Source organism: Dermacentor silvarum, chromosome 2 (genome assembly GCF_013339745.2).
Source record: "Dermacentor silvarum isolate Dsil-2018 chromosome 2, BIME_Dsil_1.4, whole genome shotgun sequence".
NCBI lineage: Eukaryota > Metazoa > Arthropoda > Arachnida > Ixodida > Ixodidae > Dermacentor > Dermacentor silvarum.
The window spans coordinates 136,010,815-136,032,617 of NC_051155.1; the positions used below are offsets into that span (position 1 = coordinate 136,010,815).

Genomic DNA, 21,803 nt, shown 5'->3' on the forward strand with positions numbered 1-21,803 from the left:
TACGTGTAGGCCAGAATTTGCGCGCCGGGGTGTGGCATATGGAGTTTTCCACTCGTGAAAGGCGCTGCGGATTGAGCGTAAGTCGGCCCTTACAGTCCCAAAAATGCACTTCGAGAGGGCAGCGACATTAATGATGAAAGAGTCAGAGTTCAAAGACAGCTCTGGACATTAACAAACACGTTCGTGCACTTTGATTTGAGTGCGCACTAAAGAGAACAGTATGTTGTAGCTCACAGTTACCAGTGGTGCGAAACTTGACGCAATTTCGAATGCGTTTGCACATAACATGCAGTAACACACATTTAACAGTGGCTTCTCCACAGCAAAGGCCCCTATGGGGAAAAGCCAGCTTCTGCGAACGAAGAAGTTTGTCCCACCCATGGCATCGTACTTGCTTTTGCAAACAGCACAGTTCCCTGAATTATGTCACGGAAAATGCAAACGTGGCTCTCGTGATGAAACCATGCGCTAGAGATAAGCCCCAGCATGTGTAGCTAGCACTCCGTCTTCATTTGAAACATGACCGGCGTCGCCATTAATTAGGCACATGTGCAGCGCCGAGAAACGCACTAGCAAATTGGTCTATTCTATTGAGTAGTTACGCTCAACTGTGCTGAAACGGTCTACTCTATTGCAGATTTGAAGTTTGCATTTTTGTAAGCCGAGTACTTCAGCGTAGCCTCGCTGAACGCTACAAACACGTAAATTATAAGGAAGACGAACATCCTTCTAGCAGTATCGCCAACGCTCTGCGCGCGCTGCTGGTTACTGGAGTCTTTTCGAGACCGTGCATCACGATGGCTCGCCGTTCCAGCTCGTACCGTCACGGCGAGATCGCGCCACCAGTAAACCTCGTTACAATTTCTGGATGTGCGGAGGAAATAAATAATAAATAAATAAACGAATAAAAAAAAATAGCAGCGCGGAGGGGAGCTTGCAGGTCGCCCGAAATCCATATTTGTTAAAATATTGCATACGAGGTCTGTCCCAAAAGTTCATGCAGTACGATAAAAAGAAATTATTTCATAACCTTTCAGATACATCGATGTGCACACTTTCAAAACACTCCATAAGACGCAATTCCTCCTCTTCTTCCATCGATGAACGCACTCTCGGAAGTCCTCTTCAGTTAAGTGCTTCAGCTATGGTGTTGTTTGCTTTTGAATTGTCCTCAGACCCCCAAAATACCCCCATCGAAGCACAAGTTTGCCTTTGAGAAAATTAGAAAAAAAGAAAAAAAAAGGAAGAAAAAACCCCGGCAGATCCTACGCTTAGTGCGAATCGAATTTATGCGAAGCAGTGTGCGGGGAGCGTACGAAGTTAACGAAACGACCATGGGAGCACCGAGGCGTAGGCGGCTGGTTCATGACCTACATGATACGCATGTCATAACCTATCATTTATGTCCAAGCCAATTTCAGTGGTTGTGAGTGTTTAATCTTTTTTTCGCTGAGTCATTGTCATTTTTGCTGAGTCATTGACTATGCCTTCTACCACCATCGTTTAGTGTTTCCTTCACTTAGCACCCATGTCCGAACCCATTGCAGTGGTTTTTTGACTGTAAATCATTTTCGCTGAATCATTGTCATTTTTGCTGAGTCATACTCACGACATGACTTCTACCATCATCCTTTAGTGTTTCCTTCACTTAGTGCCAAAATCCAAACCCATTCCGGGGGTTTTTGAGTGTTAATCATTTTTCGCTGAGTCATTGTCATTTCTTGCTGAGTCATGCTCATGACTATGACTTCTCCCTTCATCCTTTAGTGTTAAACATCCTTCACTTAGTACCCATGTCCGAACCCATTCTAGTTACATACCAAGTTAACGAAACGACCATGAGAGCACCAAGACGTAGACGGCTGTTTCATGACCTACATGACACACATGTCATAATATTTATGTCATGACCTATCATTTATGTTCGTCATACACTCTTGTCATATTATGCCAAATTGGGAACCTATCAAGTTAACGAAACCACCGTGAGAGCACCAAGACGTAGGCGGCTAGATAGATACTGTCAAAATGGTAAATGTTCGCCAAGAAATGCTTCGCATTTAAAAAAGTTGCAAGGAGCTAATTGGGCGAATAGAGAGTGTGTTTTAGTGTAGTTATGAAAACTGCGTGCCAAGAACTCGCGCTCTATCAATGCAGAGTGCGCGAAAGTATTATTGTGGTGCAGAATACAACTGCCGTGTTTCGACAAATTTGCTCGCACACGATCTCTCAGACTCTTCAGGACCTCTAAATATAGAAAGCTCCATTGAGTGTCTGACCTACAGATACAATTAAATTCGTGGTGCACGATTGGATGACAGTCAAAAAACACTAGTGGTGCGAAAACTGGGCAAACAGCGTAGCTGGCGAACCCACCTAGCTTTATCTCGGTTCGGCCACGTTTTTACGAGGTTATGCTTCGAGACTAGGCCACGTTTTGCGCAAGATAAACCCGGAATAATCGACAGCCCAAGGAGCAACGAACACACGGTCATTAAAGTATCTGGACGCTCAAATGCTTTTGCTCGGTTTCGCGGGCTCGTTACTCCGGATCTTCTGCGAATCGCCGACGTTTGGCGGCGCGACACTCGGGATCGGACCGAAGTCATCTCACTCGCTCTCGAGTAGTGGCGCGGCGGCTTTCGCGCTGCGCTTCCTCTTCTTCGGGAGTGACGCTCGTCTTCGGGCACCCCATCTTCGCGGCGACGTGCTCGGCGCGGAGACGGCGGGGCTTTTGTGTCGCCGCAGCGGCGACGCGGAGCTATATGTCCCGTGGGTCGGCGCAGTGACGTCACGGCTTAGCTCCGCCTCTGCGCAGCCGCGGCAACCACTCCACACGGCGCGGTGGCGTCATGGCTCGGCAAAGCTAAGGCGAAGCGATGCTGCGCGCGCGATGATGTCACGGCTCACGCAGCTGTGGCGAGGCTCGGCGCTGTCGGCGCAGCTGGGGCGAAGCGTTGCTAGGCGACGCATGGTGACGTCATCGCCAAGCGGAGGTTTTGCGGACTACACTCGACGGACCATCCTCGAGCTTAAACAGCTTCGCTAGTTCACAAAGGTATGTGCCATTGCGCTTGGACCCTTTCTGCACTACCTCCAGGATCGGCCCACATTTCGGGCGTACACCACCGGACTACCTCCAGCTTAAAGAGCTTCGCTGCTAAAACACGGGGTCAACATGACTTTGATTATTGCTTTGTTCTTCTGACATTTTCCCGAAAACGTTTCGTTGCTTAGTTTTTCACCGGGTGGCGTTGTCCGCTACTAGAGAGGGGAGCGAGAGGAAGCACGCGACGCCGCGTTGCTCAGTCTCGCGCCGTTGGCGCCATTCGCAGGCGCACACCTTGTGAGCGCGCTATAATTAGGTTCTGTTGGTTGAAGCGTGTGCTTCCACCAATGAAAGAGTATAGTTCGGTCACGGTGATGCAAAGCTCTGTTCTCTTGACCACCATCAGATGGTCTTGCCGTCAGCGCATCACCGGCGGCGGAAACCAGTTCCCCATGGTAGGGTGTGAGCCGTTCATAAAGGCAAACCCGCCAACTAACCAATCGAGTGCGGCCGCGCTTTCGAGTATATGTCATGAAGGAAGCACTCTCAGACCCTCAAGCGATCCAGCGAGCTCGAGATAGGGAGCGGAAACACCTAGCCCGCCAACACTGTCCTGTCTTGCGTGCCACGGAGCCAGCAGCACGGCGACTAAGCGAGATGTGTCATCGGTTCGAGTCGCAAAAGCAAAGTGACATAGACGCGTCTACTCTGAAGTTTGAGCCACAGAGAAAGAAGCACACCGTCTTGCACGCCACGACCCTGCGGTTCGATCCGTCGAGGAAGAAGCGAGGCGCCGGAGTTGGCAAGCAAATGTACCGATCATGACTAAGGCTGCAGCCACGGCGTTCACTAAACAGTTTCTGGACAACTACTTCGGCTACAACTGCTCGGTGTGCGATCGGTTGCAGTTCAAGAACGATCCCTCCGCCGTCGCCCTGTCTCGCCAGGTGATACTCTCGTTCGAGTTTCCTCTCCACACCACATTGTCAGGCTGTGCTTCGTACTGTGTCTCTCATAGACATGGATTGATCCTGAGGCACGGCTACAGGTGATAGGATACGTGGACTACTGCCCATCTCGACGTCAACACCGCAACCGTGCGGCGGGTGTGGCCATTTACCACCGAGACAACGTACACGCGGAACGCCTGAACCTCTTCGAAGACACATCTACGAACATGGGTGACATGTGGCCAGTGCAACTAGACAGTGAACTCGTCGTCGCAGTGGCCAACTTAAATTCTAAAGCCGCCGTCTCACAGGTTGTCCCTACCTCACCAATGCATTGCTGCCGTGCATGTCCTGTGCAAAGCTTCTCGTGGGAGACGAACATTCCGACGAATAACGTTCGTTTCCTGAACGATATTCGGCAACCATTAACGCTGAAACCCGCCACTCCGCCGAGATCCGTCATCCCATCTAGAGGGACGTGCATCGACCTCATCTTCTGAAACCATTTGATCCAAGATCATTCAGCATATAACTACTCACATTAGCCGCAATCGCTACATTAAAGGCGACAAAACTGAACTTGTGTAGAAAGTATTCTCTCACCCAGCTAACGCTTAAAAATTCGCGTTACGCACTCGTAACCGTCTTGTTCATTTATTATTATTTTCTGCGATAACAATTTTATGGATACTTCAGGCACATTTCCATCGTCGTCGTGATGTTCCGTATAAAGTCCAAGTGCGATAATATCGTGGCCGCATGCCGCGCCGTATGCTGTGGGCGCGAGTGAAAGAGTGTGAGGGTGAGCCGAGGATGGTGGCTCGATCTCACGGGCGCAAGTGAGGAAGGCGGGGAGGAAGCGCGCCGTCTTCCATCGCGCGCAAGGCATCGGCGGAGAGGGTGGGGTTTCTATTTGATGGTGGCTGCGTATTGTCGCGGGCCCTATCTTGAAAGCAATCTGCGATGAGTACAGATGAGTACAGAGTGCGCCGAGGGCGGTTAGCTTCATGGGCGCTGTGTTCTCGCCGCTTAGTTCGCGTTGACGCGAGAGCCAGCACGAATGTAAATTCGCTTGCTGCTGCTGCCGCTCTTCCTCAAGCCAGCATTTTGACAGCGAGTGTCCGCGATCATCGAGTGAGATGTGTTTGTTTGCCTGTGCGCGCGTGACACCATACTGGTTAATTTAGTCAGTAAGCGAATGTTTACGAGTTTATACGGATGATTTCTTTCTCATGATCAGGGCCCCTGTAAGTAATTGACCTAGATAAACGTACTCCGTTACAGACTCTAGAGGCTGACTGGCGATCCTGAATTCTTGTTCCCTTGCCAGGCTACTGAACATTGTTTGTCTGCTGCATATTAATCTTCAACCCCACTCTTGCACTTTCTCGGTTAAGGTCCTCAATCATTTGCTGTAATTCGTCCCCATTATTGCTGAATAGGACAATCATCTGCAAACCGAAGGTTGCTGAGATATTCACCATTGATCCTCACTGCTGAGCCTTCCCAGTCTAAGAGCTTGAATACTTCTTCTAAGCATGCAGTGAATAGCATTGGAGAGACTCTGTCACTTTGCCTGACCCCTTTCTTTATAGGTATCTTTCTACTTTTACTGTGGAAAACCAAGGTTGCTATGCAATTCTTGTAGATATTTACCAAGATATTCACGTATGCCTCCTGTACTCCTTGATTACGCAATGCCTCTATGACTGCCGGTATCTCTACTGAATCAAATGCTTTTTCATAATTTATGAAAGCCATATAGAGAGGTTGATTGTATGCCGCTCTCTATTACCTGATTTATGACATGGATATGATCCATCGTAGAATATCCCTTCCTGAAGCCAGCCTGCTCTCTTAGTTGCCTGAAGTCAAGTGTTGTCCTGATTATATTAGAAATTATCTAGGTGTATATTTTGTACAATACTGACAGCAAGCTAATGGGTCTATAATTCTTCAATTCTTTAACGTCTCCCTTCTTATGGACGAGTATAATGTTGGCGTTCTTCCAGCTTTCTGGTACACTTGAAGTCGTGGTATAAACGGCCGCAAGCTCTTAAAGCTTGATATCTCATCCATCTTTGATCAAATCGACTGTTATTCCATCTTCTCCAGCAGCATTTTCCCCTATTCGTGTCTTTCAAGGCTCTTCTAACTTCATCGCCAGTTATAGAAGGAGCCTTTGCATCCTGTTCATCACTACTTCGAATGAAAGTAGCTTGGCTGCTCTAGGCACTTTACAGGTCAGTATAGAATTCTTCCGCGGCTTTTACTATGTCTTCAAATTTGCTGATGATATTACCCTGTTTACTCTGCTTAGAAATAAATTTACAGTAGAATAAAATTGGGTTGGAGTGCATACGGCAGGCATTGACTGGGAGCTTACCACTGTCGTTGAAAAGAAAAGTGTACAATCATTGCATTCTACCGGTGCTAACATATGGGACAGAAACTTGGAGGGTAACAAAGAAGCTCGAGAACAAGTTAAGGACCACAAAGAGCGATGGAACGAAAAATGTTTGGCCTAACGAGACAGGAAGAAAGCGGTGTGGATGAGAGAGCAAACGGGAATAGCCGATATTCTAGTTGACATTAAGCGAAAAAAATGGAGCTGGGGAGGCCATGCAATGCGTAGGATGGATAACCGGTGGACCATTATAGGTTTACAGAATGGATACCAAGAGAAGGGAAGCGCAGTCGAGGTCGGCAGAAAACTAGGTGGGGTGATGAAGTTAGGAAATTAGCAGGCGCAAGTTGGAATCACCTAGCGCAAGACAGGAGTAATTTGAGATCACAGGGAGAGACCTTCGTCGTGCAGTGGACATGAATATAGGCTGATGATGATGATGATGACGGGCGATAAAACTAATATCCTTATGACACTTATCTGTCTAATAATTTGCTATTGCAATCGACGCATCGCCTTTATTTATTTGCTTTCTTATTTATTTATTTATTTAGTTAGTTATACATTTATTTTTCTTATTTATTTATATTTTTTGGCCTTGGCTTATCTCTCTTTTTCTTTCACTTCTTGCTTTGCGACATAAGCTCAATGTCGTATTCGTAAATACAAAGTCCGTCCCTGGTGCCGACTCTTTGCAAGAATTAAGATTTCGTCTGAGGTATTGCAATCAATGCCACACTCTATTCGTCGCAATTTTCACTCAGTAGTCAGAAGTTTTGGTGCCATCTTGGCTCATATTGTTTTTATCTCCAAATTTTAAGTCGGAATCTAGTGAACGCATGACCTTCCCAAAACAAGTGCACCAGATATCATTTCTAACAGTCAATTGGTGGTTGATCACTGAGCTCAAAGGAACGCACAGGATCGATGTTTTCATCGTCGTACGAGGTGGAGGGGCGTCCTGATCTTGAATCGTTCTTGGGGTCCTCACGGCCTTTCTGAAAATGTTGGTCCCACTTGAACACAGTTCTTTCCTTTAGGGCATCATATCCAAATACCTTCTGCAATATTTGATGAATTTCTGCATCATTCTTGCCCGATATCGCAAGAAATTTGACACTGATATCCGTCTGTTCGCCAATCTTCATTTGGACAAACACTATAAATGGGTTGCACAAACAGTGCACGCATATAATGATTCTGCCTAATCATACAGCAGTTCGACTCGTACTAGAGGTCAACCGGGTCCTTTCAAGTTATGAGACTTAGTGAGCGGTGCCGAACCACCCGCTCCCACTTTTTTGGCGGATTCTTCGGACAGATTTTGTACATACCATACGTACAGCCTCCCGCATTTCTAGCTTTATCACGCAAGAACACTATAATATGGTCGTATGTCGTCCTGAAGGGAACATTGCATTAGACGACTCTTGCACAGGAGAGTGCTTAGTGCACTTGAGAGTACTTCTGCCGGTATCGATGATTATCACCGCCATGATGCGTGATTATCACCGCCATGATTATCAATGATGCGTGATGCACGCTCGCGTGATATAGCTAAAAATGCGGGAGGCTGTACATGCAAATTTGCAGCCTATATGTGTTATTGTAGAACATGACGATATCGGTTTTGCTGCATGAGACACGCTGAGAATGCAGATGGCGCTCCAGAATATTTGATTTTCGATTGCGGCAGCTGTGGTCGCATAGAAAGCATAGAGAACGCAAGAACACTCATGTACATACTTAGATTTAGGTGCGCGTTAGTTAACTCCGGCGGATTCCAATTAATCCAGAACCCTCCACTAAGGCCTCCCCCGTATCTGACTGTGCAGTTTCGGGACGTTAAACGCTACAATTAATTTTTTAATCAGCACATCTAGTGGCCGCGAGCTTGAAACAAGCTCTGAAACGCCGTGTTCCGCGAGTATCCATGATCACAAAGGTTGAGAACTGAAAGTGCCGTGCCTGGCAAACACTCCCATCGTCATCGAATATGAACACTACGAATAATCGTAGATGGCCCACATCGTACCGGTCGTCTACCAAACTATCAAGAGCATCTGAAAATCGCCAAATTGAGTGTAGAGAAGAATGGTTTACAAAGAAGGTGTCTAATTAAGAGAGTCGTAATTGCCGAGAATGCACATAATAGTTAGGGCCTCTACTTTCATTTCGACAGCGTATCCCTAAAGTGCAGTTATACCGAATATAAGTTCTTCAAGCCTATATTCCCACCATGCAGCAAAAACGTAGGACGTATAAACCTGTCCGTAGTGATTACAAGACCCGCGAGCGGTAGCTGAGTGGTTTTGATCTGCACAGTTTTGCGATAAGGCGATCGCGGGTTCGCTAGTTCGAAGCCGGCACAGGTCTGTAATTGTACAGTGTCAACAGTTCGGAGCTCATCGATGTCTGGCCGCGACCGTCGTTTATTTGCCTGCTTGGCCAGTGGTTAGTGAAGAAGTGGTTTTCAAGGAATCCCCACTGACATGCGAATGCAGGTGGTGAATTGGAACTTTCCGGACAGTGAGTAAACTGTAAAACTCGCCTATAGTACAGATACCGGTGAGTTCTGTAAATTGTTTCTGGAAAAATTCTGTAATCGGGAATTCATTAACAAACTTTCATGCGTCTTGGTAAGTGCGGCTGATGTAATAAGTTGAACAAATATCTAAACAGCAATGCATCCCCCCTCCCCCCCACCCCTCCCCTTCTCGGATATCGTTAACCACCGCCGTGGCGCATTGGCGATGGCGTTCCTCTGCTGAGTGTGAGGTCGCGGTTTCGACTCCCGGCCGCGGCGGCATTTAGATATGGGCGCAATACAATAACGTTCCTGTACTTCGATTTAGGTGCACGTTAAAGAACCCCAAGTGGTCAAAATTCATTCGAAGCCCCTTACTACAGCGTCTCTAATAGCACAGTAGTTGCTTTGGGACACCAAAGCCCATGAATCAACCAATAAATCGACCGGTCATCACGGGAGGTCATGTTTGTAAGCGTATTTACAGAGAATCCTTGCAACTGAGAGATGCCCTTTCGAAGTGAAATATGAAATCACGGTGAGAATATACTAACGAGGCATTTAATGATTGTGTGGTAATATTTAAAGTATGTAATTAACTTAGAACGTTCAAAGGGCCCTTTAAGTCAAACTTGACAATATTTGCGTGGAGACTCGCTTTCAGCTGGCGGTGTTCTTGAAGTGCGTCTAAGCGCGTAAATAAATCAGCTGAAGTTCCGCTTTTCCTACCGCCTTTTTTCTTTATGCGTCACTGCGTGAACTCATTCATTGACCGTGTAAGGTGTTTTTCTGGGCTAGGTGGTTCATCATAAAGAACGAAAAATCGTAGCGCTAATACGGTGGCCGGCGCATGCAGCAGTCCACGCTATTGTTTCCTTAATCACGAGAAGTTTGAATATTAAAGCCTCTTGGGATGAGAGAGTAGGTCACAATGCGCTACGTGGTGGTGAAGCGGACAAATTCATTTCAGATGTCAAGATGTTCATCGTATGATAAGCCATGGCTTGAGCTTCGGGCCTTACGATGTTCGTGAACATTTTCCCACTGCGGCCAAGAAGAACTGCCGCAAAAGCATATAGAGGATATCTATTACACAGGCCGGCCGTGGCGCCTGGATATCGCAGTTAACTATGTGTTTCACAATATTCACCCGTTGCCTTCTTGTTTCGCCATAACAGCTTTGCTGTATGCCTTGTGACGAAGCGGTCTACGGAAAAATCTACAGGCGTCCCTCCACCATTCCCCGAAACTATCCTCTTCTTTCTTTACGGAACAAAACCAACGTAGTGCCGAAGTTCAAAGTGCCCGCTTGTTTCCAGGGTCTCCGGTAGGGGGATGCATGTGGTCTTAGCGACCGAGTGGATGCGCTGTTAAGTCCTGTATAAACGCGTTTCGTCAGGCGGCGTCGAGTGAAAGGAATTAAGAGGGTCGTCGCTTACCTGCTGCCGCGTTGAAGACGCAGCTCGGTGAAGAGCGAGCCCCTCCGCCTCTGGTTCCCGCGGCGCCTGCAGTCGCTCGGTCGCCTACCAATGGCGGCGGAGATCGGCGGAGTGCGGCCAAGCGGCGCGCTGACCGTGACGTCGACGGCGCTGGTCACGGCTCGCTTAGTCTTGGCCGCGGTCCGAGCCCGCTGTTCCGTAACCGCGCCACCGCGACGTGGCTGCGTGGGCGCGGTCGATGGGCTCGGTCTCCCCGCTCTGCTGGATTAATTGCTGCTCGCGAGGCCTTTCCAATTACAACGGGCGCGTCACAGAACGGAGTCGAGACGCTGACTTTTGGAAACGCGTGCCTATACGTTTCTCCAAACAAGCGCGGAAACCGCGCCTATGCACACAGTTGCCTCATTTTCTATTTTGAATAGGACATTCGGAGGCTCCTCCCTCTGTCGCCCTACACAGTCAATTCAGAAAACCAGAGGAGGACACTTCCTTCCCCTGCGCGGTTTTGCAGTGCCGCACTATCGGCGCGCACGCCGTGATGAATGCAGGGCACGCAGCGTCCGCCTTTGTCCGTGCGTCTGAGTACTTTTTCGTTTCCATACCTCAGCGCATACCGCGTAGATGCCATGGTTATCACGTGGCTTGTGCGGAAGGTGCGCTCGTGAGTGTGCGAGCGACCGTTGGCTAACCCTATGCTAGTAGTAAGAGAGTTAAGCAATTATGGCAATGCGTGAAAGGAGATAACAAAGGAAAGAATCGTCCCGGCTCGTTTCCATTGCGCGGATGCATATTCGGATATGCACGGAACTCAACGGGAACGCTGAGATACCGTTGCCACGGTGACGAAAATCCTTTGAATCGACTTCTGGCCGCGTGTCTTCCTTGCGCCACGCATTCTGAAGATAGGAGAGCACGTGACGTTTTGTAGTCGGTCAACCAGTATGGCATTGACAGCGACTGGGTCTTTAAAACAGGAAGGAGGGACATATCATGAAGACCCGTGTATTATCTATACGTTCAATATGTCATTCAGCGTAATCTAGCACATTATTGTACCTGTTCTCAAGTTCAAGGTGACGAGTAGACCGGCATCGAGATTTTCCCAGCTAGTTCGCGACGTCTGTCCCTAAACGATCGCTTATTTCTACTTCATCGATACCTGCTTGCCAAATCAGCTTAGGGCATCATTTATCATACCCAGTGACGTATTTTCTTATTATTTTGCTCTCATGCATGACGTAATCTCCGGATGCGCGACTAATAAACTTTTTAACAACGTCTATAATGTTGCCACACTGAAAGCGCAGGAATATTTTACCATGCTTTCTTTGAAGGCAGCACATTCGTTTCCTCGCAAGAAAAAGTGACGCTGCTGGCTAAGTCGCAATGTTAAAGCTATAGCAGGTGCGGTTGGGCGATGAAAGTGGGCTGAATTGAGTTCAGAGCTTGAATATTGCTCGACCTTTAGAAGACGCCGGTTACGCGTGCAAACGGCAGCCATTTCGCCTGCACCAGCAATTGTGTAGACACGAGCCAACAATAAGATCTACAAATGAAGTCCTCCCTCGCATGAAGACTTAAGCACACTTCAAGGCTGAGCGGGTATACGTATACTACGAGAAAAGCCACCTTCCGTACAGTTTTCTTTCTTCAACCTACGTGCATTCACCAGCTGTTGTCTAGCTCACAGACGCGCACCTTTTGTCTCGTAGAGGACAGGGAGAGGGCGGAACGCGATTCAGGACGTACAAAAGGCGATTTCAAACAGGTTGGTTGGAAGATGCGGTCGCGTGGGTTATTCGTGTCTACAATGTGGGCCATCTTTACCACGCCAGTGCATCTCTCGTATACCTTATGGAGCTCGCGGCGTGGAATGCCTCTAATTTATATACAGTCGTTACGCTCACTTCGCCGTCTGACAGCGAACAATGAGAGAGAAAGAGAGAGAGAAGGAGCCGACATTCGCCGGGCACTGCCGTAGCTGCGCTATGCTAGGTACATTCGGCCGATTTGGGCGTGTAATTTCCTAATGTGGGACGTCAATTTTACGAAGTAACGGAATATTTTGTTGGCGATCAGAAAGACGATTTTTGATGATAACAAAACACAGTTATTCATCGGCTTCCACTGGAAGTGGCGTACACAAATAGCTTTCTCTAAAGGATACGCCGCTCCACTTCTCCTTAGTGCTGTCGTGGTCTTGAAAGAACATTAACGAACATTAGGAAATCTGGACAACCGCTCCTTTACTATACATAGAATACTATAAGGCCGTGGTCGACGAGTGAATGCAGAATGTTGGGATATTTAAGAACGCGACATAACTGACTGCTTCCCAAAGCTTTTTCTAAGAAAGTATATGAACTGAACAAAAAAGACCAGCCCTCGACTCTTAACCCCATCCTCCTCCCCATCCGCCGTCCTACTGCCATACCTTTTTTTCTTTTATAAAGCACTGGAGACATTCAATAATGTCGACGAGTCAACTTCAGCAAAAGGCTGACATCTTCAAATACTTCTTTCTGGACACAGGGTTATATATCTTTTTCATGATAATATGACATGTTGCCTAAGGATGTGGGCAGTTGTTAGGTTCTGTGTATACTGAGAACAGAAAACTCTCGAACTAAGTTTTGTATTTAGGACCCGCCGTGGTTGAGTAGTTTCTTTGGCGTAGCGCCGCTAAGCCCGAGGGCACGTGATCACATTCCGGCCACGGCCGCCGCATTTTTATAAATATGGTTGCGACATGCAAGAACGCCGGTGTAGTGTGCACTGCATGCACGTTAAAGAACTCCACGCGGTCAAAACTAATCCGGAGTCCCCCACTATATGGCGTGCCTCATAATAATATCGTGGTATTGACACTTAACACCCCGGGATTTAATTTTTGTTTTTATTTTTAGGTATTTCATACGTGTTAGTACATGGATAACTCATTCACTGAAGGTGAATAAGTTCTCCATCTACTGGGCATCATGCTTTTTAGTATGGGCTTGGACGACAGTTTGGTATTGCTTGAACGCTGCGTCGTGGCAGCCTTCAGTCTCTTTCTTTCTTTTTCAATTTACCTTGATAATACTTTTTTGTTGAACAAGGAGACCTGTAGTACCCCAGGTACTTTCTTCCTCGACCTCTCCACACAGTAAACCATTTAAAACAGAACAGAACAGAATATGGCTTGGTTGACTTCTCGCAAACATTTAACACGTCTAAGTGTTTGAATTACAGTTTTTCCGGGTCACGTTGGTGCGTACCATTCATTCATTCATTCATTCATTCATTCATTCATTCATTCATTCATTCATTCATTCATTCATTCATTCATTCATTCATTCATTTGGTGACACTGAATGCGCGGAAATCGTATCCACTTGGGCCGTTTTGTAGTCAGGTCCGATAGCGGCCACTCAGAGTGAACTTCAACTACCTAGCGTTGCAGCAGTCTCCCAGGTTCTCTACAGAAATTGGTGACGGATTATGACAGACTCTAGCACGTTATGCGGAAAAACAAAAACAGGAAACCACAGTCAACACCGAACTGCTCACAAACCGCTCACGTGAGACGAACGCGTTATCGCTCCGCTGAGCAGAGCGCCACTTCTAAATGCGCCTACCGCGCAACCATTCGCACCGGCACATCAGCGCACTTAGACACTTCTACGCCGTGCATGGCTTTTAATGCTGACCCGCGCACTCCCAGTGTACCATCGTCTGTTCATAATTCATTGTTTTTGCTCGCCGCACGTACACCCTGATTGCTCCTGTCGTGCAACAAATGCGGCAGTTGGCAAATCTTCCAGCTCACTCTAAACGTGTTTGTAGCTGTGTTTTATTCGTGTCAATAACGTTATGGTTCCAACGCTGTACACACATCTTTCTTCTTTTTACATAAAAGCTGCGGTTCTCTCAACCACATCGGTGCACTTTACAGTGATCGCTGCCGCAACCAACGGCACGCGACTTTGCTGAAACTTTTTTTTTTTTACGGTCGTTCGCACGTCGCACGCTGGTCGATGGCCCGTATTGTAGTTTGTGTCCACAATTTTCCTTTGCTGCCTGCTTTCTTGGGATACCGCGTGGCGGGCCGTTTGAGCTGTCCGGTATTCAGGTAGCGCCCTGTAGGGGGCCGTTACTTGTGCTTCACATAATGTGAATGGGGAATTCGACGCAGGCTAGTACGTCTCCTCCTTTGCCGCTGACTTGAAACACCGCGAGGATCTCCATCTGCGAAGGCGAAAATATAGGACGCGCAAGGCTTGCAAAGGTAGCGCCACATAATAAAACAACAATTAAGAAAATTAGAACTGCGAACGTCCAATCACAATTTCTGGCTGAACAAGATTAATATCGTTCAATTAGGGAATACGACCTAACAATAAACAAAGTTACTTTGTATTGTTGGGATTACCAGGACAGATCCTCATGATCATCTTTCATCTAACCTGTTCGCCTCTTTCGTCTCTTCAGAGCAGCAACCTAGTGCGCGCTATTATAGGCCGACCTTTTCTGCCTTTTTGTAATGACTTACCTCTTGCTGCCGTAACAAATAACAAAGCATAATCCTACATTAAGCTTGCATACGGGAGGTACAATCTTTGAACCACGCTTAACATCGACCAAATTTTGCGTCGAGACACTCATAAATACATGAGGCTTCTATGCATTCTTGGGTTTCTTGACGGTAACTAAACCCAACGCAGCCTGTCAGAGTGTCAGTGAAAGTACCTCTGAGTATTTTCGCTGACACTCTGACAACTAACTGAGTTTCCTAGCCCTTTTCTTTCCCCTTCCCCGAATGCAGGATAGCCACCCGGACGCGGCTCATGCTAAAGGACCCCTCACCAAACTCCGTTAGAATTGTTTTTAAACACTGGAAATTATAAGTTGCCGTCTAGAGAGTGTTCTAGAGCAATAATATTTCAGAAGAATGTAGCAGCATATTTAGCAATACTTCAAACGACATATTGCGAGGCGATGATTTGAGGAAGCGAGCTAGCATCACCTTAGTAGAGACTCTCTCCCATTGCCTTGACCAGCGCATTCTGCCATATCGAAGCTGAGAGCGTACGTCACGTTCACGTGACGAGCCCCGCCTCTTTCTTTTTCTATATTTTACTTTCGAGCATCAAAACAGGATGAAAAGAGGATTTCGTGCTTCGCGGCGCATTTCCGGTGTAGGTGTCGCGCGCTGTGCGTTTCGCGGGTATTTAGCCGCGAAACCGTAGTAGTATAAGCCACCGTAGTATCAGCGTGTTCGCGTTTGTTGCAGGCGATCTACGCATTCAGGGTGGCTCCAGTGACGTCGTTGCGTAAGCTGTGACGTAGCCTTCTTTGGCGAGCAAGGGGTCTGCGTTGGGAAGCGGTCTACGCCACGGGCTTTATTTTGAATTTTGAGCTATTTTATCAGCGCGCATAGGTGTAATGCCTTGCAGACACGACAGTCAATGTATCATCTACGCACCGGGCTTGCGTGGTAAGGGGCCCTCTAATGTCCCCGTAGTCCTCCTTTTTTATCGCTCTCTCTCTCTGCAATGCGGAATCACAGTGCAGCCGAACAACTCTGCCTCACCTTTGGATAGATCCGGTAGACCCTGACTGCACGCTCAACTGTGTAGTTCCGACCGGCCTGCAGAGGGCAATCAAGGCCCGAGCTGGTGCAGCCATCCTTCTGGTTGAATGGCAGCGGCAGGAGCACGCCGTGAGACTTGCCCATGATGGCCACGCTCACGCTGGACTGGTTCTTCACTGCAAGTAGATGCCTCGCGGTACAACACACGCTTGCTTCCGACAAGCCGCAACGCAGCGCAAAAAAAATTACAGCATATCCACGAAGTGAATGAGTGGGCGAAGCACCGGGGGATCATTCGGGTAAACCACAGCTACGGACGAGAATTAAAGAGAGCGCGCGTCGGGAACGAGAGAGAAAATTACACCATCTTCCCGTAGGGGCACCCTGAGTAGTATGCGAAGCAGCCATGGGGTCGACTCAAGGTAGTTTTATCAGCTGTATAAACTTGGACATGCAGCAGGACCAGCAACGCGCAGGACCAGCAACGCGCAGAACTGTTGTCGACGCCGTCGGCGTTTCGCCCGCGTTCGCACCGAACGCGCGCAAAGTGGAACCGGAAGTGGAAGCGGAACCGGAACGCCATCTAGTGAACACTTCATAAAACTACAGGTGGACACACAACGCCATCTATTGAGCAATTCATAAACTAGGGGTGGCTACATACTACTACTACTACTACTACAGAGGAGGGAACGACCCACACTCTAAGGAGCTTCGCCCCTAAAAAAAACTATACACACCGATGAAAGTGCAAAACATTGCGCTTCACAAGACGTTTTTTTTTTTTCACACTATAGTTGGTTCGCAACGAAGACCGCAAGACTTAGAGCACAAAGGAGAAGGACAGGGACACGGTTGTGCCAGGAAGAGCCGTGTTTTGTTTTCCTTATTTGTGTCTTTTTCTGTGTTCTTGTCCTTGTCATTTCCTGCTCGACATCTTTCGTTTTTTGCTCAGTACAATCTAGCAACAGAAAAAGAATTGTGGAACCACGTTTAATTTACTGCCTGAGCAGCAGCACTTGTCCTCGGCACTGTGTTCCTGTCGACAACTTTTCTACGCTGAATTTTTATTTTCATTTTCTTTATCTTTTTTTTTCTTTTGATTTCGACGAAACACCTCCTTTCATTTTCAATAGCTATTCTCAGCGCCACGCAGACACAGCGATCTGTTGTGTTGCGCTGTAGCGCTGTTAGCGTTATCGCTACAAGTTAAGCGATATTTGCCATGCAGTCCTAATTCGGAACGACGGGCATTTGTTCAGAAAGAAAATTGCTCATCGATTTCTAGAAAAAACCGACGACGTTTTCATTCTTGTGACCCCACTTCTAATTTAAGGAAACTGGAACAATCGCTGGCGGCATCAGCAGCGACTGCGCGGCTTTGGTCGAGTGCTCCCACGTACCAGTGTTTATGGCAAGTGACAGCCTCTCGTGCGAACTTCGAAGTCATTTCGAACGCCTGTGCACAAATGTAGCACACACCTTTAAAGCTGGCTTTTCCGCAAAATATGTCATTGTGGGGAGAAGTCAGCTTCTCTTCCATATATGTTTTACGTAAGCATGTAAACCTAGAACGTTGCAGCAACAGTACTACTAGGGGACAATAGAGAAAGCAGAAAAGAGTGAAATGAGACGACAGAAATTAGCGAGTAGATTCATTTGTTTCATTCGCACTGAGAACTACAAATAAGGCACCGCTGTGCATCTGCCCCTGCCTATTTGCGCCGCCCTAGCGTTAGCCGAAACATTCAACACATCGCAAAACGCATCATTACAGAGCCGCAAGTAATCGCCTCAATTTTATTTAGAAAGGTCGCCTTGCACTTCCCCTTCTGTTCCATCAATACGAACTAGCACCGACGCGTAACTTATTTGCAACAGGACGATGCTGCGTCCTTTTGCGATAGGTTCAGAAGCACAGAAAGCTACACATGTGTTCTATGACATTATTAAAATTATCCCACCACAAATACTGCTTATAGACACGTTGCCTCTTGTAGTGAGCGCGTGAGAGAAAAGCTGTTTTACTGTCCACTTACACAGCTTTAAAACATAACAATGTGGACATTCATAAACAAAATCGCACAGTAACCAGCAAAAAGACAGAATAACATGACACATAGCGACTACAATAAACGTAGCAATGCCTATGCCGAACAGTTTACGGTGGGGCGCGACTAACAGAATGGCAGCTGCACTTGAAAATAAATGAACCTACAAAGAGCATGGTGTGAAAAGTACGACCTCGGCATAATAGAGACTGTAGACAAGCGGTGGCATCTACAAAGGCATACTCTTTCCGCATCGGAATAGGGGATACGCCCATGTGCGACTCTTGTGGAACAACAGAAGCTATCGAACACGCAGTTTGTGTATCTGTCCCCTGTACGGCGTCGAGCGTGAACCTCTCTGGACAGCATTCAACCGGCTCGAGTCTAGACCACTTTTCGGAAATGAAGATCCTTGGACCGTGGCCGTGCGCGTCGACGGCACAGAAAGTCACGAAAGCGTAATTGCAGTGCATTGTTGCATAGTTTATTGCAGACTTGAGCTACTGTACCTCAAGGGGAGAGGTCTTGGTGGCCGTTTATAGACTCAGTGGGCATCTTCAAATGTGCGCTAAACTGAGCTCCCTCTCCTCTGTCTCTTTTCGCCCCTTTATCCCCTCTACCTCCTGAGCTGGGTAGCAAACAGGACGTGCGTTTGGTTTAACGCCCTGCCTTTTCTCTCTTCTATTTCCCCTCTCTCTCTCTACACAAAATGAACTCTTCAGAATTTCGCATACCTACGATGAAAAGAAGTTGTACTCGTCGATGACCATCAATTCAACGTGCAGTGTTGTCCAAATGGACAACATCTGATCATCTGATCGCTTCATTTCTCTTACATTTCTATCACATTCTGTCTACGGCAGGGTAGGAAGCCGAACGACTGCCTGGCTAAAAGCTCCCTGCCCTTCCTCACTCCGCCTGTCTCTTTTATGTGATCTCTACAAACAAAGCATGCAGCACATTCGTTGGAATAAAGTTTCTTTGTCAAAACAATCAGCATACAGTCCTGCACTTCGAAACCTGGTTGAATTAAGCAGAATGTCTCGATTCGATCGATCATGAAATTTGTCAATGACGTGGAGTTAGCTTATTTATTTTCCTTATTGCTGTAGTCCTCGGAACAGTGTAAATAGAAAAATAGACGACAAACACGACGCTATGTTAGTTTTATTGCCTGCAAGCCTTTCCTGATTCATAACTACATAATTGGAAAACAACTCTTACCGTTGTGAAAGTCCATCTCAATCTTCGCCGATCGGCCTTTCTTAAATGTGCAAGGCAACTTTTCGCAGGGGTCCACGCGAACCTGTAGTACATCGCCCCCTTTGCCAGAAAAAATAAACGATAGATTATTAGTTTTGAATAATATTGAAATAAAGATGAAATATTACCTGCAAGAATTGTTTTCTTTTTTTCCATAGGGTCCTAGGCGGCGCTTTATTCCTCGGTCAATCACTTTGTATACAATCAAGACAAGCAAAAGCCTTCTAAAACCGCCAGCCTTTACACTTTACATACCGTTTGCATCATTGCTTACGAAAACAATTTGGAGAATACTACAGACGATTATAAATTATCCAATTAAACGAGATTCTGGGATTTTACATGCCAGAACCACGGTCTCGTTATGAATCACGCCGTATTGGTGGACTGCGGAATAATTTTGACCAGCTGGGAGGCGAGAAATAAATAAGAAGCTAGGGAGGTTAGACGTGACATCATCCTATTTACTGCCTTACGCTGAGGGTACGAGGGTAGAGTTTCGCTTAGTTACGAATACAGCGTGATCAATTTTGTTATAAACAACAATCACACGCAGTCCTCAGCAAGACGGGCGTTGTCACAGTCTGTGATGTTACAGGGAAGTGGTGGAAGGATTTGAAAGTGGCATCGTCGCTATCGCTTACTCGCCACAGGACCAACCTCTAAGTTTGACAACTTCTTATTTGCGACAGGTATACCTGCTCGTATTTGCAATCCCGTAATTGCAACAAACCAACATAGCGCGGCAGCTTTGGCGACACCCCTCATCACAATCGTAAGTGCTGATCTAAAATTTCGCCCTTACTCAGGGCGTCCAGTGAGATATAGTGTTCAATGGGAAAGCTATAGTACCAAGGAGGTTGAAGTTTTTTTTTTTTTCAACCTCCTTGACGTATACTAGCTACGTAATATCAGATTCGAACACACCCACAACCACACCTCACCGAGTAATCGTTGCTTAAAAACGGATTCCCTGATCTCTTTCAATTTCTCGCGTTTGTTTGTGTACCTACCGCAGGAAGTGAACTCCACGATGCTGAAGCTGGCCCCCGCGAGCGACGCCGTGAGCAGGACGGAGAACGCCGCCAAAAGCGTCGGCGTCCACGTCGAGTTCCGATGGGCCATCGCTGCACGTCGAGACGCGCGCACGATGGATACTCGAGACTTCGGTTCGGGAGCAGCGCGTTTTGATGGAGTTACGCGTGCCTCGTGTTCGCGCTTTTTGAAGGCGGCGACCGTAATTTGAACCCCGCCGCGGAATTTGCCGCCGCGGAGTCACTGCGGACAGCGCGTGAGTAACGCAAAGGCCGTGGCGGCTGTCGTCAGCGGCGACGTTCGTTCTTGTCGACGCTCATGCGCGGAGAGAGAGAGAGAATGAACGGAGAACGCAGAAGGTTACTTTGTGCGGCGAACACACGGCACGTGGACTCCGGATCGCAAACTTTGGGATCAGATAGATGAACCAAAGCGGCGTGCCTTTCGCCTACAATGTCACGTGACAGTGGCTTACACATCGGACTTTTTAGTCGTCACGCTACTGGGGCGTAAGGAAGCAGGAGTCGCGTTGCTTACCTAAGTTTGAAATAAGACGTCACCTGCACTTTTTCATTGCGAACAGAATTCAGTTTTTGTTTTAGTCTTTAATTACCGATGCGAACAGGAGTGGCGAATACTCGGGTAAGAGGAACCTATTCGCAGTTCCGGGAATTTTAACGTACCAGCAACCCACCGGAACAGTTTTATTTGTCCTTCGAGTGTCACGTGAATGTGGCTTACGCGTTGGTCTTTATCAGGTTGTAGGTGCGCGAGCAAGCAACAGCTGCAGTTGTTTACTTGGATCGGAAACAGGGCGCCACGTGCCTTCTAATTCTGAGCAGAATTTGTTGGGTTTCGTTGTCATTGCTAGACGCTATCCGAAATCGCCGAAGTGTAGTTTTAACAGCGGAACTGTTTAAGCTTGGCACAAATACGGCGTGCAACGCTAAAACTGGTTCAGCGAGGAGGCGCGCGGCTCTCGCGCGCTTGATCGCGTGCTATGCTCTCTCGAGAGGAGCCTGGACATTGACGTCATAGCTGCGCCGAGCAAGTGTTTAGCAGAGTCATGTGACCGCGCTAATGAAAGCGTGCGCGCGCCGGCGCCCGGGAATTTCTCCGCTCTACCGAGATATAGCTCGTCCTTAGCGCACCTTGACGCCGGAAGAAGAGGCTGCCCGACGAGAGAAGCGCCTTTAAGCCACGCGGGAAAGGAATCGCCGTCTTCGTGCCGATCCAGCCTACCTCGCCAACAAAGCCGCCGATACGCGACGTGGCCGAGCCGATCCGGAATACCGAGAACGCGAGAATCAAGCCAAGCGTCAACGCCCAGCCTTGCCCTGATAGCATAGCCTTGCCCTGATGGCCCAACCTTGCCTAGAAAAAGCCAAGTTAAGTCACGTTAAGCTTACATCAACTAGTTGCTAAGGAACGTCGCCCAGCTCATGTACCTTCATTAGTTTTAAAACCGCAGCTTCGTAGCTTTAGTACCTTTTCGCAAAAATGGGCAAAA

At 47.6% G+C, this 21,803-nt stretch overlaps 2 protein-coding genes across 2 annotated transcripts in view; both read right to left on the reverse strand.

Moving 5' to 3' along the window:
• LOC119441806 (uncharacterized) overlaps nt 1-10,755 on the reverse strand; it is a 35,459-nt gene extending 24,704 nt beyond the window's left edge. Inside the window, exon 1 of the mRNA XM_037706428.2 lies at nt 10,373-10,755. The gene's annotated coding sequence lies outside the window, so the exon portion shown is untranslated. The remainder of the gene's footprint in view (nt 1-10,372) is intronic.
• A 3,290-nt stretch (nt 10,756-14,045) lies between these two features.
• Nucleotides 14,046-20,757, reverse strand: LOC119441108 (NPC intracellular cholesterol transporter 2 homolog a-like). The gene is made up of 4 exons (XM_037705802.2): nt 20,272-20,757; nt 19,220-19,318; nt 15,945-16,120; nt 14,046-14,599 (listed from the first exon to the last, which is right to left on the reverse strand). Exons 1-4 carry the CDS (start codon nt 20,381-20,383, stop codon nt 14,516-14,518), a joined length of 471 nt encoding a protein of 156 aa, XP_037561730.1. The 5' UTR covers nt 20,384-20,757; the 3' UTR covers nt 14,046-14,515.
• Nucleotides 20,758-21,803: the final 1,046 nt, after the last annotated feature.

What these genes read in the sequence shown, in the direction of transcription:
- LOC119441108 (XM_037705802.2), bottom strand. Translation starts at nt 20,383, where the DNA reads ATGGCCCATCGGAACTCGACGTGGACGCCGACGCTTTTGGCGGCGTTC. An exon ending in CGTGGAGTTCACTTCCTGCG is followed by an intron (nt 19,319 to 20,271) that starts GTAGGTACACAA and finishes TTTCTGGCAAAG; the next exon opens with GGGGCGATGTACTACAGGTT. An exon ending in TGAGATGGACTTTCACAACG is followed by an intron (nt 16,121 to 19,219) that starts GTAAGAGTTGTT and finishes ATCTACTTGCAG; the next exon opens with TGAAGAACCAGTCCAGCGTG.